At 52.2% G+C, this 13,928-nt stretch overlaps 5 protein-coding genes across 5 annotated transcripts; 2 read left to right on the forward strand and 3 right to left on the reverse strand.

The window, feature by feature from the left end:
* Positions 1-1,145: 1,145 nt before the first annotated feature.
* Positions 1,146-2,794, forward strand: B0T26DRAFT_702352 (uncharacterized protein). The gene is made up of 2 exons (XM_060441623.1): positions 1,146-2,058; positions 2,161-2,794. The coding sequence occupies exons 1-2, from the start codon at positions 1,534-1,536 to the stop codon at positions 2,656-2,658; spliced, it is 1,023 nt and encodes a 340-aa protein (XP_060298268.1). The 5' UTR covers positions 1,146-1,533; the 3' UTR covers positions 2,659-2,794.
* Positions 2,795-2,799: 5 nt separating this feature from the next.
* On the reverse strand, positions 2,800-3,936 carry B0T26DRAFT_702357 (G10 protein). Its single transcript, XM_060441624.1, has 2 exons — positions 3,006-3,936; positions 2,800-2,949 (listed from the first exon to the last, which is right to left on the reverse strand). Exon 1 carries the CDS (start codon positions 3,736-3,738, stop codon positions 3,292-3,294), a length of 447 nt encoding a protein of 148 aa, XP_060298269.1. The 5' UTR covers positions 3,739-3,936; the 3' UTR covers positions 2,800-2,949; positions 3,006-3,291.
* A 62-nt stretch (positions 3,937-3,998) lies between these two features.
* On the forward strand, positions 3,999-4,976 carry B0T26DRAFT_702359 (uncharacterized protein). The gene is made up of 5 exons (XM_060441625.1): positions 3,999-4,202; positions 4,299-4,360; positions 4,455-4,601; positions 4,715-4,825; positions 4,887-4,976. The coding sequence occupies exons 1-5, from the start codon at positions 4,160-4,162 to the stop codon at positions 4,896-4,898; spliced, it is 375 nt and encodes a 124-aa protein (XP_060298270.1). The 5' UTR covers positions 3,999-4,159; the 3' UTR covers positions 4,899-4,976.
* Positions 4,977-6,204, reverse strand: B0T26DRAFT_702364 (DNA-directed RNA polymerase). The gene is made up of 4 exons (XM_060441626.1): positions 5,675-6,204; positions 5,489-5,580; positions 5,318-5,394; positions 4,977-5,247 (listed from the first exon to the last, which is right to left on the reverse strand). The coding sequence occupies exons 1-4, from the start codon at positions 5,876-5,878 to the stop codon at positions 5,126-5,128; spliced, it is 495 nt and encodes a 164-aa protein (XP_060298271.1). The 5' UTR covers positions 5,879-6,204; the 3' UTR covers positions 4,977-5,125.
* A 1,886-nt stretch (positions 6,205-8,090) lies between these two features.
* On the reverse strand, positions 8,091-9,494 carry B0T26DRAFT_702378 (ribosomal protein S14). The gene is made up of 3 exons (XM_060441627.1): positions 9,056-9,494; positions 8,811-8,910; positions 8,091-8,584 (listed from the first exon to the last, which is right to left on the reverse strand). The coding sequence occupies exons 1-3, from the start codon at positions 9,115-9,117 to the stop codon at positions 8,576-8,578; spliced, it is 171 nt and encodes a 56-aa protein (XP_060298272.1). The 5' UTR covers positions 9,118-9,494; the 3' UTR covers positions 8,091-8,575.
* Between the last annotated feature and the right edge of the window lie 4,434 nt (positions 9,495-13,928).

A 13,928-nucleotide genomic window follows, 5' to 3' on the forward strand; every position in this document is an offset into this window, starting at 1 on the left:
AACAGCGTCGGCTCTTTGATAAAAAGTATGCGCACTCAATACGCGGGGTCTGTTGGGGGCAAAGCAGAGCCTGCAGTCAAGAGCTAAGCTCACACAAAGTCTGGGAGGAACTGTAAATCTGCAGACGATCCATAACTGGGCAGAGGCTCTTTGGCGGGTCTGTAGATAGGGGCGCGACGTGTTGCGGCAGAAGAAGCAGCAGCGGCAGGCAGGTCGGCGGCTGGCGGAGGTAGAGAGCGCATTGAAGCAGAAGAGTGACTGGCAAGGGGCGACGTCTGTCTCGTACGCTAGCGATATGCGATGGATAGTATGCGCGACGAAACACCAGACCGAGAGGTGAAGGGATTCGCAAGTGTGCGTCTGCGTCTGCCCCGTCACACTTAACTCGACGTTGGACCGGAGCCCCTCTGCAAGATGCGAAGTAAGTCAAGGGTCCAATCAGCGAGAAAGCGCCAGGGTCGCGTCAGAGAGGATCGACGCCGATTTGGTGGCGAAACTTCTACACAGTAGTGAACGAACCACTAAACCAACCGTGCGCCACCAGAGCGCCTTGAATTCGACCCAACTCGTTACGGTAATGGCTTTTCCCGATTGGGCACTTTGCAGGCTCCGAGCCAACTGTCAAGGGTTCCCAAAAGTACCTCCGTTTCCCTACGAAATCTTTTCCACCTATTGCACGGCATCAAATATTGTGAGACCGGCCAATGTACGGGTTCCTAGAACTGCACCCTTTATTGAATTCCTTTCCCTTATAACTACATATTATAACACTCAGAGCGGAATAAACGCACTCATAGTTCAGTTTGCATATTGTGAAACTTAGGTACCAAGCAAGGCCCTTTGCTAAGTTCAAGCCCATAGTCCTTTTAGCGAAGTTTAATTCTCCCGCAGCGGGGCTCTGGTCCTCTCCCCAGCGGCCTTACCTGGCAAGCGGTTGACAAAAAAACAGGGACACCAAAACTGGCACGTGCGGTCCATTACTAACAGATTCCCACAGTCTTACTGCTTTCGTATGTTAGTGAGTGACGGTCAGATCACCAGGCGGAAGTACAAAAAATACATCTGTTTTGCCTGCAATTACTATGGTAGTCTGTGTACTGCACAGGTAATGCGACCCTGTTTTTTTGTCAACCGCTTGCCTCTGTCCATCCAGCAGTAACAACACTCCAACAATGTGAGTGAATTCTCAGGTGATTGTCATTATTTGAAGAGGCACCTCGGTTGCAAATTCCTACAACCTTATTTATTGCTTAGCAAACATCAGTGGTATCTCGCTGGCAATATTAGATTATTCCCTGAAGTTGCCTTACCTCACCTACCTGAGCTACGTCAACACCCTTAACGAGACAACCTAACGTCTATCCAAGAAAACGATATCAGCCACAGTGGAGGGAGACTTCTTGCACCTGAAAGTAATTACAAACTTGCCCTCCCAAACCGCTTGCTAGCATCTATCTACCTTGGTCCATCTCGTCGTTAGACACACAAACTCTGTACTTTCTGCTATCTAAAGCGTCTCACACTCATCCAAAAATGAAGCGCTCATGCGAGCCTGAGGAAGAAGAGCTGCCTGTTGGAGTTCTGCATCTGGCTGCAGCACCGCTGCCAACAGAAAACGACTCCAACGGCATCGTTAGGAATACAGCAACTCCCAAAACTGCCACCACCGCTAGGAATATCGCTAGCAGCAATAGAACAACAGCCTTGCCGCTAAACCCCTTCACAAACAATAACACTTTTGAGGCACAAAAGGCCCTCAAAAAAGGAGAAGATAAAGAAGTTTCACCACTATCACAGCCACCCATGAAAATTAAAGAATTGGACCCTGAAAGTATAACCACAGACATCGGCGTCGAGATGCGGTGCTCGCTGCCCCCGCACAAGGAGCCCCGTACGTTTGCGTCATACGAGGAGTATGAAACGCATTACAGAAGCGAGCACACGAACCGGTGCCTAGAATGCCGCAAGAACTTTCCATCGGGCCACCTACTCGGTGTTCACATTGAGGACCTCCACGACTCGTTCATCGCAGTCAAGAGAGAGAGGGGGGATCACACGGTATGCGGCGCCTTTCATCCACCCCCCTTTTGTTTACGCGCCAGGCCCGCCGATACCAAGCATAGTCAGTATGCTTACCGTGACTGCTCGCCATCTATATAGTACTCCTGCCTTGTGGAGGGCTGTGAGAGGAAGTGTATGACGCCGCAGAAGCGCAGGATGCACCTGATCGACAAGCACATGTACCCCAAGAACTACTTTTTTGGAATGATCAGGGACGGCATCGACGGCCGTCAGTCGCTGTTGTTGGATGGTGGCCGCCGTCGACGGAGCATCGCACCGGTGGTGGCGGCGGCGAGCGCGGGAGGCAAGCATGCGGCGTCTTCTTTTTCACAATCACATAGGCCTGCGAGCAATGACGTTGCTGCTCCTGCCCCTACGGCAAATGACGACAAAATGGAGGATGGAAACGAGACTGGCCCGGCAAATGATAAGGAGGTGAGGGGGACAGTAAAAATCGATAGCAGCGGCAAGACTGAGCAGCCAGCTTCCGATGTGGAAATGGATGACCTGGCGGGCGCTATGGGCTCCCTCCGGTTTATCCCGTCCAGCATCCGATTTGGCCGTGGCGGAGGAAAAGCCGGCTTTGCCAAACGATAGATAACTCATACTTTGTCTGGGCTGAAATATTCCCAGCATCTGAAAGAGAGGGTATGTCCATATGTATCATAGCCATCGAGAAAGCCGGCAGAGGCATTAATAAAGCCGGCCAAGGCATCGAGATGGCCGTAACAGGCATCGAGATGGCCGTAACAGGCATCGAGAAGACTAGAAAACATGCTGTGCTAGAGAACCATTTTTCTCTTATGCGTTTTTTTCATTACTTTCGTTAAGGCTCAAATCCCAGCCGCCAGCCGATACGGCTTTCCTTCCCATGCTAACGCCAGTCCCCTGGCCTGGTAAGCTTCGTTCTATCCAAATAAAATGGTGAATGATGATCATCTTACAGTTCCCAAGTGTCGTCTCACGATGAGCGCGTGTCTAACGTGCGGTAAAGACCTGCCGGTTCGCTGGCACGAGAAACCCATCTGCCCCTCTCAGTGAGGGATGGGGGGGGAATGAGTAGTAGCTGGCAAAGTGCACCTTCTCCTTTCGCAGAGAGATCCGAGAAAAGATGAGCTTCCGCGAGAAATCGCAGGGCCGCCGGTCTCCTGGTCTTGTCCGCACCGATATTGCCTCGACAAAGCTGGTTGGTGCAATCGCTCCCTCTACCTTTCCGAACGGTGTGTCCCTTCAATCGTTCGTGGCGCAGCCCCGGCATCCGCAACTAACGCACTGGATGTCCTGATCCTCCTTCATGTCGGCCTTGGGCACGCGGCAGATGCAGGTCGAGTTGAAGTTTGTCTCCTTGGTCTGCACGCAACGCAGGCAGCACAGCTGGTCGTAGCCCGACTTCTTCCACTTGGCGATGAGCGCGGCGTCGGCGTACCCGTTCTTAAGCAGCCACTCGTAGAGCGCCTTGGAGATGGCGTCCTTCTTGTAGTAGAGCTCGTAGATGTACCGGCTCCGCTGGTGCGAGATCTGGAAGATGGGCCACTGCGCCTGGTGCTTCGGGATGTTGTCAGTCGGCGTGTTCTGCGCGTCCTTCATCTTGTTGTTGAACACGAGGAGGTCCTCCTCAATGTCTTCGAACCCCGCCGGAGGCGGCTTGCGCTTAGATCGCGAACGGATCGCAGGCATGATGATGGCTGCTGGGTTGGCGTGTCGGTTTCCCGCTTCCTTTCTGTTGTTTGAGGCAGAGATTGGGTCGACGCGGCAGGATATTTGCACTGTTCCGCGTTGAAATACGAGGGCGCCGATACCCTGTAGGAAAGAAATAAATCAAACTACCAAGACCTGAAAGAAGGTGGTCGAGTTTCGCCGCGTGACTAATCAGGTTTGGCGCGTGTGGCGGGAGGGCGGCTGGCTCGCAGGAGGTTGCTAGGGTCCGGCTTAGCTGCTCTAGGGGTGGAGCCAGGCTGGCCCGAGCTTTCGGGTGGTTCCTTGCGCAGCGGCGTAGGGAAAGTAGCCGGAAACCAAGGCCAACTGGCGACGCCGAACGACACACGGGGAGAGCACGCAACAACCGCAGAACGCCGCCGCACCTTGCGGATAACCAGCCATGGCCATTACGCCTACCCAGTTCGCCGTCAAGACGCGCCAGTGTGAGCACTACCTTACTCTGTCCCCTCTCCCGACCTGACGACTTCGCGCCGTCAATTGCGAATGCGGGACTGACCAGGGAAAAACAAAACGAATAGCGGCCAATTGGGAAGATGCGAGACGCTTGGTGCTTTCCTCATACCGAGCCTGGATCCGAGGGGTGCGTTGACCTCACAATCCGCCGAAGGAGACCAAACGCGGACGGAGCAAACGTGATTCTTCAGCTAACGAGCGCTGTGTCTATATATCACCAGGCGCCCGAGATCCAGCAAATGTATTCGGTCCCCTACCCCATCTCTACCATCAGGACACGCATAAGGCAGGAGTTTGAGCGCCACAGATTTGTCAACAAGCTCTCCGTAGTGGATGTCCTGATCTTCCAGAGCCACGCCGACTACCAGGTGAGCGGCACACGTTCCATTGACTGCGGACCTTGCTACGTGCTAGGGGGAACGCACCGCCGTCATGACGGTCGCCACGCAGAATTCGGGTGGCTAATGTCTTGCGTTCTCAGGAAACCATGAACTTCTGGCGCCAGACGGCACACATTATGGCATTCTTCAAGGACGAGAACTTCAAGGGAGAGAAGAGACTACCATCGAGCTTCATTCAAGGCTTCTTAGAAGTAAGTTCAGAAACAGGTTTTCTCCGAGCCCTCGATCAGCCTTGCTCACGACCATTTCTAGGGACGCAATTAGAAGTCGAGCTGGTACATAACTGACTACACTCAAATACCCTATGTACATAAAACAATGAAAACGAGTTGCAGGAAGCAGTTCCTTTTTGTTTTTGTTCTTTTGCACACGCCCATTCACGTGTTGAGTTCCCTGCCCCGTCTATGCTATGCGTAATTATTATCAATGTCTACGCCAAAACGCCCCTATCCCACCTGTGCGTGCCGGTTTGTCCACCAATTGAAGAAGCGCTACGCGGTGACGCCCGCTGCAAATTCCTGCCGGGCATCTACGAATTTGTCTGTCACCACGTCGCAAACGTCCTGCAGATCTCTCAGCCCTTTCGTCAAAGCCTCGATTGCAGTTGTCCCCTCTGCACGTACAAAGTCTTGTCAGCAAGTACTCGATGTATAGAATAACCAGACGGCAGGACGCGTGCTTACCAAAAGTCTGAATTCTCACGTTCATCTTTGGCTCGGAGGGATGTGGAATGGCGTAGGCGCAGAGCTCAACATCAGGGCTGTAGAAGAAGAGAAAAGAACAATTTTGGTTAGCATATATGCTCGATGACAAATTAACAATAAGGATGGAGAGAGTGATGAGCGAGCACCTACTTTCTGTTGATAATAAACCTCAAGGCATTGCCAAGTGTATGCCCTTCCTCGAGAAACTCGAACGAAGCAGCATGTTCTGTTGATCCAGGAAGCTGTGTTTTTTAAAATAGAAAAGTAAGTATATGGGCTTTCATGGAATATCTCTTGATGTGAAGAGGATAACTGGGGACGGTAAACAAGACTTACGATTCTGACCCTCTGAAGTTCCTCTGGCAGCATGTCCTCTTCGTTTTCGGCCTCTGCCGCAGCCTCGTCCTCGTTTGGGTCCGCCATGGACTCGTCGACCTCTTCTGTTGTGGGCTGGTGAGACGTCGGCGCATCGGACATGGAAGCGGCTTCATCGCCAGCCCCTTGGGTCGTCTCGGTCTTGGTCTTTGATCTAGACGCCATTTCTTTCCCTCTTCTGCTGTGATGTTCGTTTCCAAATGGTACTTTTAAAGGTTTGTAGTTTTTTAGTTTTTTTTAGTTGTTTTCTCGATTCCGCACCGCCCGTTGTCTAGAACCTTGATGGCGGGGATTGGAGCGGAAATTTTGAGGGTAAGTGGGAACCTAAATTTTTTCTTACCGTGTAAAGGTACCGGTCTGTGCAATCCATTTGAGTTCGCCGCCTCAAGCTTCGAGTGCAAGGCACTGAACCGCACAGTGCCGTATCGGTCTTATCTCGACTGCCGCCCAATATGGTCTTCCCTTGGTGGAATGTGCCGATTTCTAATTATTATTTTTTACTTTAAATTCGTCACGTGCAATAGTAGCGCCCAGGCTATGACGTTACATTAATCCATCAACCGCGCTTGCACCCCGCCAAGAATTCTTTACCTCGCATCCTCAGAATCAGTGCGTTCCAAGACGACGACAACTGCCCCGCCCCTCTATGCAGCGCCGGCCCCCTAGGCCGGTTCTCGAATTGCCCTCTCGAGACGATATCCGCTTTCACCATCCCGGTTATAGCTAGAGCAGCCTGCTCATAGCTCTCCCTCGCGTCGATATTACAACATCGATTTCTACCTACGGCGTACATCATAGAACAGCCCTGCTAGCATGCCAGGTTATCGCTGGGAATGCCTTCGCCAACAGCTATTTGTCTCTCGATAAAGCGGGTCAACAGCAAGTCCAGGTGTTACTTGATGGCATCTTGACAGACGAGGAGTACTACTTCATCGTTCAAGGCTCAGGTAAAAACTCACTCCTCCCTTTAAGCGGCTTTCGCTAACCTTTTAGTGCTTTATCCTATCGTCCCTAGCTTTCAAGATTGGGAGTTCCCCCACGGCCGCATCCCCGATTGGTGGCCTTCTACCAACGCCGACCCTATTACCACCTTGGCCTGCGGTATTACCAACGCTGGGTATGCCGTCGAAGAAGCCCATCTTGTGCCAAAAGAGGAGAAACGTTGGTATCAGGAGAATGATATGCGAATGTATGCGATACGTGGTTTCAAAAACCCAGGCAATCTCCTTCCCATGAGGAAGGATATATACTACTCGTTAACGACCGGTGGTTTACTATTGTTCCAAAGATTGTTACCATCGATTCTTCCCTTCAGTTCGCCACGCATATCATTTCAGGGCCTGCAGCGGAATTATGGCCTACATATCACAACACCCTCGTCGAGTCCCTCCATTTTAAGTCTCTCGCTTACCTCTTTGCCCGTTTCGCTTGGGCTATCCTTTTCCAGGTCAAGTTCTTCGTCACCGTAGGCCAAGGTCGCCAAGTCATCCGAGTCTCTAGAGATAAATCTAGCAAGGTAGAGTACAAGACAAAGTATTGTACTGGGGAAGATCTTGAGAACACATACGGCGGTGGAGGATCAAAAACGGCAACCCCGCTACATCCGAGGAAGAACAGGTCCGGACAAGGCAGTACAAAAGAAAGCGAAGACAGCTTTACAGAGTCATCTGGGGATAGCGATACTGAAATGGACGATATGGACTGGAGAGAAAGGGGAAGACACAGAAGACAGGAGCCGTCAGAGGAGACTACCCCTGATATTATACCACTATAGAAGTCATCGAAGGAAACCGCCCCTAATACCAAGGTACACCTGGAACCAGCTCTCGAGGTGGAGCTCAGGATGGCTTTACGCCAGATCATACCGCAGCATGGTATAGCCTCGGAAGACTAGGCGGGGATGATATAGAGGTACTGCGACTGAAGTAGATCATTATAGCAGGATAATATAGAAATAACCTCTGTATTAATCCATGTGCTAATCTCTGTGATTATCGGATGTTGCAGAGAGTCAGGGTATCTAAAAGCGGCAGCCCAAACCGCGGCATATGTTTTCTCCTTAGAATATAGGCAGAATACAAGAGAAACAAGGACGAAGAGTCCTGCAAGCCATGTTCAGGAGATAAGATATGAGAGAGAGATGAAGGTCAGGTAGCGCCCGATATTATTCTGTACGACATTCGAAGAAGTACGACGATACTCGTGACGAGTTAGGCCAGTTCTCCGGAGGCAACATATTGGCCTCGGTATAACTATAACATCGTGAGAATGGCAACGTGCCCACGCGCTATTAGCGGGGCGCCTCGAAAACATTTAACATGGCCAACGAGTACCTACCTTCCGCGCAGGACAGCGAAAGAATAACAAGAGAGCTTATAGTAAGCGAAAGAGAGGGACGCCGACAATAACCACACTAACATAGGGGGTAAATTATGCTGTCATTATTGCCCATTGATCTCTGTGTGGTAGCCGTCTTTTGATTCACTCGGTAAAACGCTCCTGTCCATGTTTGATATAGCGAAAAGTTACAAGGACCAAATTTCCGTTTCCGAAAGCCTCAAACCCAAGAACTCCTCTAAAGCCACAAGCAACACAGAGAGACAGAGAGAGACAAGAGCAAGAGGGGACGTAAAGGGGGTCGTTGATCTCAGGCGCCCCCAGAGAAGAAAAAATGGCTTGGATTCTGAATGTCCTTTTTGTTCCTACCTCTGGACTTTCGTTTCTTTCTCTTCCAACCCAATCTCCTCCCACGCTTCTACTCTCGCTCCTTCTCTCCCACCTTTCCTAGACCACCATCTTCGCTCTCATACAGATCGATCGTGGGCGAGTGCAGCGGCTAGGCAAGGTAAACTGGCGAATAATTTACCGGTACTGCAAAGTAAAATATGTCAGTCTCTTCAACCCAAGCGAGCAGCAAGATCTCTTCTCGCGTCGCGTCCCTCTTCCAGCTCTCCACGATCCGTTTTACCTCTAGGGTCAGAGGAAGGAGAGGAAAAGTGCATAGGACATCCTCCCCTCGGCCCGCGCGCCTCGTCCTTTCCCCATATCCTCTCTCATCCCCCAACTCCCATAAATCCCTACCATTCGCGTTGCTTACCTTGACGAAACCGATGTCGGCCGACTTCTCACGGAAGCACTGACGGCAGATGTTGAGGCCGTACTTGCGGATGAGACCAGCCTTGTGGGTGCAAACGCGGCTAAACGTAGGTGAAGAAAAAGATAGTAGTTAGTTAAATTGGGTCCCTTCGTTTTCGTTGCATGTGTGTGCATGTCTTGTCTTCTTTTTCGCGTTGTCGCGCCGCTTTCGGGGGGTAGGAAAGGTTGGAAAAGAAAGGTCCTTACCAGCCACGGGCGCCCTTGCCGTAGCTACGGGGCCGGGAGTTCCAGACGGATTCGTGAGACATCTTGATGAACTTTTTGGAAAATTGCCGGTGGGCGCGTGTCGTCGTCGGGTTCACGTTTCGGAAGGTGGCCGGTTGGTGCGGTACTGGATGGTCAAGTTCGTTGCCAATTATGGAGGGAGATTTTTCTGTGCGGCGACCCCCATGCCAGGGCTTTTTTGTCCATGTGGCTGTTTCATTTGTGGCGCAATGGGGTGTGGCTTGATACTTGGGCGAAGGGTGTTGTAAGTTTGGTACTTGGAATTTCAACACTTGATTAGCGGGGCGGGTGCATGATCTCAGACACGCAATCTCTTCAGAAACCCTAATGCCTACTACACATCATGACTTTAAAGGAGGCATGATAATATTATTATGCAGGTTTTTTCAGCATTGGATGCCATCCTCAATTCATTCCAGTAACGCCGAGTTCGTTGAAAGTGTGGGAATTACCAGTCAACGGGATGGATGCACAGCCTCAGTGGCTGACCAGCACACGGTCCGCTATGCGGTACGTGTCCGAGGCGCAACCATCACGTAGCCTCCGGGCATCGCCAAATCCAATGCGCACCCTGTTACCATAGTTCGTGATCCTTCTACATAGAGCAGACCAGAATACAACCACCACAACCACCCCATTCGCATCGGTTATTGCAGTGACTATGGAACGAATGGCCTTGTCATTCCAACAGAAAGAAATGTACGTCCAATGCATATACCTAGAGCTGACGCTAAAAATCTTTTTGCTCGGTAGCGGGCATGAGATGTGTCCCAAATTGAAATATTGCGTCGTTCGCGTTTGGAACGGCGGCTGTGGTTGCACCAACCCAACGGGTGTCGATCCACCGCAACGGTACTGCAAACATGCCCTCCTATTGGCGACACAATCGATATTGAGAATGAGGGGGTTACACCCCCTCCCACATGGTTCTTCGCTCAGGAAGACGAAAAAAAGATTTGTGGGCTCCTATTTAAATAATCGGAATATTGAAAGTTGAAACAAGGCCGGCGGCAATAATTGACCGGCTTTGCTAGTTCGGACGGGCCAACATAATTACACCACACCTCTATGCAAGTGCAACAGTTGTTTGCTCCCCTCCCATGAGAATTTCCTTTTCAGGCCGCAGCAGAATCGCATGATGGGCATACTGCTGTGGTTCGCTCGTGTCTGTAAATCGGGTGGCCTTGGCCTGCTGGACCGACCACATGGGCGGCCCACCCAACTCACCTAGTTGCCCTGATGTTGGCCCCGATCTCGTGCATATCTGGCAGGAAGGAAAGGGGGAGAGCGGGAGGAGCGATGAGTAGCAGGCAATGAGTTACTAAGTTTACGAAAAAGGTAGACGGAAGCCGCTGAGCGAGCGGGCGGGCGACCTGGGAGACGAGGGAGATCGCCAGGTCATGATGGCGATCCTGTCGCGTCCTCATAGTGTGAGGCACGGCCCCCGGGCCCCAGCCAGTGCCGGATGAGTCCCGGGCTGGCCTCGTGTTGTTCTTCCGCCGTTACATGAAACACATAACCGTCTCCTAGAAAACCGGTGAAGAGGATGGATGGGGGAGCAGCAGGCGCATTCCTCTGCGGCGGCGCAGCCGCTGTTTGCCTTCTTCTTTTCCATCCATCCTAAAGCCATCAAGTGCTTATTTTGCGCTTTTCCCAAGCTGTCATAGTCCGTCTCCATATCATCGGCACTATCAGACGGAGGCCGGGGGCATGGCCTGTAAAGCCGATCGGATAGCATTTAGTACCACTGCGCATTCCAAACCAGAAGCAACTTCAGAGCCCCATTATCTTACCTTACTTACTTTGCAAGTTGCCACATTGTAGGTTGATCCTCTGGGCCGTCTCACGAGACCCGACACGGTAGTCGGGAAGCTGGATGATTGGCCGATCTCTCCTCTTTTTTCCCCTCTTTCACCGACGTGGACCTGTGGGAAAAAGTTTCACGGGGGCCAGGAACGGCGGCGCAGAAAACCGCTAGTTGAAAAAATCACACTAACCCGCACTGCAATCTTCTCGTGGATGCCTTCTTCCATCGAAGTCAGAGTCTGTGCTCATGCAACCCGGCATGGACGGGCGCGGCACCGAGAGGCACGGCTCGGCATCTCCACCTAGATGGAGATAAACAACTCGACGGGAAACGGCTACGATAGATGGAACGTCCTAGTGTTCTACTCCGTAGAACTAGGCAGAATCCGAACCTGGGCCCAGCAGCAAAACATGCGTATGTGCGGCTAGTTGGCGGCACAGAATCGCGGACTACGTCAGGGGGCATTGGTGCACTGTTATCATCCCCATCTAGAACATGGTGTTTTGTGGGAGGGAACATGAACATGTGCTCAAGCGAGGAGGTTGAAGGTCGTCGATAACTTCAAAGTCTTGAGTTGCTGGTTAACTCGGAACAGCAGGCAATTGCCTTGGTGTCAACTAGGGTAGCTACGTACCCAGCATTAAGGGTCTCCAATAGAGAGACGAAACTGGTCGCCAATTAAAAGGCTGCTGGGCCTCGTCTCATCCTCCTTCATTTTCGGCACGACACAGGCTGATGACTTATAACAGCCATGCCTGTCAATATGGAAATGGTCTCCCGCGAACGGTATCCAAGAGGACACGGATCGCGTCAACACGACATTGCGAGCTTGCTAGCGAGGCAGGTTGGTTCCCAAATGGTAAGAAACATGCCGCGTCTGTGTGAGAGGTTTGTAAAACGGCGCCAATGATATAAAAGGACGACTCGATGCGCCAATGACGCAGGCGAGTGTAAGAAGAAGGGATGAATGGCAACCTGCCTACCCATGAGATGGACCTGAATGGCAAATGTAATCTGGGCCACGGACTAATCTATCACGACACACGTCGGCAGCCAGGAGCCATTTGGATAGGCGGCTTCCCGACCCGTTGACGGTGTTGCACGACCCGATCGTGTCGCGCTAACATGTGGGTTATATTGAGCCGTCGGTGCCCCTTTGTCCGCTGTGGTCGTGTGGAAGAAACCCTCCACACTCGCAAGAGACTAGCTGCCCCAGACGCGGAATACAAATTGTCGTCTCCTAATAAAACTGCCACCTCGAAGCTCTAGAATCCTGTCTCAGATGGATTGCATCAACAACGGAGCATAGCATGATGATGAGGGCACTTCCCGAGGGAGCTGGTAGTCAGTCAGTCAGTCCGTAACAGTCCAAGCCTCTCGGAATGCCCGCCTCGTACAAATGCGCGGATACCTTAGGTAGGCATCATCACACTGGCGAGGTGAGGCGAAGGAATGCGCGACGGCACAGGCAAATGGGCCGGCAGCTGACGATGATGCCGATGGTGATGCTATTCCTCCATGTTTGGCCAAGGTCCCCCTTCGAATTCAGCTGTCAGACTCAAGCTGCAACTGAACTGAGCGCCACTGACAGGCACCGCAGAGCCCAAAGAAAGGACTGAGGTGGGCGTTGCTTTCGGTTGACTGGCTATGCGCCCCTCCTTGCTGCGCAGCGGGTTTCAGGCGAAGGCTTGTCATGGCTCATGGGCCCTGCAGAGGCCGACTGCAGCAGGGGTGCAGGAAACGATGGTCTCCGCGATTCTACCAATTGCAGCCATTGCCACCCTCAATCCAAAACGGCCACTGAGCTTAATGCCTCCCCTGTAACCCCTTCCCGATGTCGAGTAAAATGTCCATGTTAGCTTTTTGGCCGATCCCATCGCGCACCTCCACTGATTCCGGATTCCATCATCGGCAGGCCAGAGTATGGAGATCCGAGGGCACTTGCCAGCCTGCTAGGTTGCCGGGGAATGGAAGAACTGTCCATATCCTTGAGGAGGAATAAAGCGCACATTCAGAGTTAGATTACCTTATAAACCTAGGCAGTAATTGCTAAACCGCCTGCAATGTACGAAGTAATAAGGTACCTGGACACATCTCTACTCCGTAGTTGACAGTCGGGTACGGTATCTGAGTGCGTGGACTAGCCAGTTGTAAGTGCGGGAGAGTCGCAGAGTAGGGCAAAATGGAGATGGAGGTAGCAAGTACGTCGCTCCAGTGGCCCAAGCGTCGATCCCCTAACCTTACGTCCACTGTGAAGGCCAAGCCTACCCCTCGCCTGCCAGGGCCTCCACTCAGGTGCTCCACGATTCCAAACCTCAAACACTAGAGCCACTGACCATCGCCCTCCAGCTCCTCCAGCTCGTCCATTCTGGCTGACACCTGTGACCAAGAGAACCAGGGGACAGAGACAGGTAGCCACAGACTTCACACACAACTTGCATCACGTCCCTTCGCCGTCTCCTTTCATATTCCCAGTAGTGCCCCGGATCCCCTGGCTTGTCTGGGTCTCGACCGACCTCTATCGATCCGTACCTTGCTGCTTGCCTACCGAGCTGCGTGTGTAACCCCCTGAAAAGATTCACGCCTCCCGTCTTACAAGCCCCGGGCCCCTACTCCCCTCGACCTTTTTTTTTATCTCATCCCATCGCATCATCCCATACCCCATCTTCTTTTTTTCTCTTCTTTTCTTCTCGAGCACGCACGCCACGCTTGCTTGTGACTCTCGCTTTTCACCTTTTCCCCAGAGTCCCCTGATTTCCAGGCCGCGGCCCCCTGGCGCACGTGTGTGCTGGCTGAATTCATCGCGACTTACACGGTTGACACACCAGTGACCCCTCCAGCACCCCAAAAAGTCGCATAAGCCGGCCACGCCGTAAAACACACCGCCAGCGCCGCTAGGACTCGTCGGGTGCTACAAGCCTTTCGTTTGACGCAGCGAGAGAGGGTGGTGAGAGGATATTGGACAACAAGAAACGAAGACGCAGGAAGGCGACGAGGAACAGAAGCTTACGGAGTATTACTTTGGAC

Source organism: Lasiosphaeria miniovina (genome assembly GCF_030549165.1).
Source record: "Lasiosphaeria miniovina strain SMH2392-1A chromosome Unknown B0T26scaffold_3, whole genome shotgun sequence".
Classification (NCBI taxonomy): domain Eukaryota; kingdom Fungi; phylum Ascomycota; class Sordariomycetes; order Sordariales; family Lasiosphaeriaceae; genus Lasiosphaeria; species Lasiosphaeria miniovina.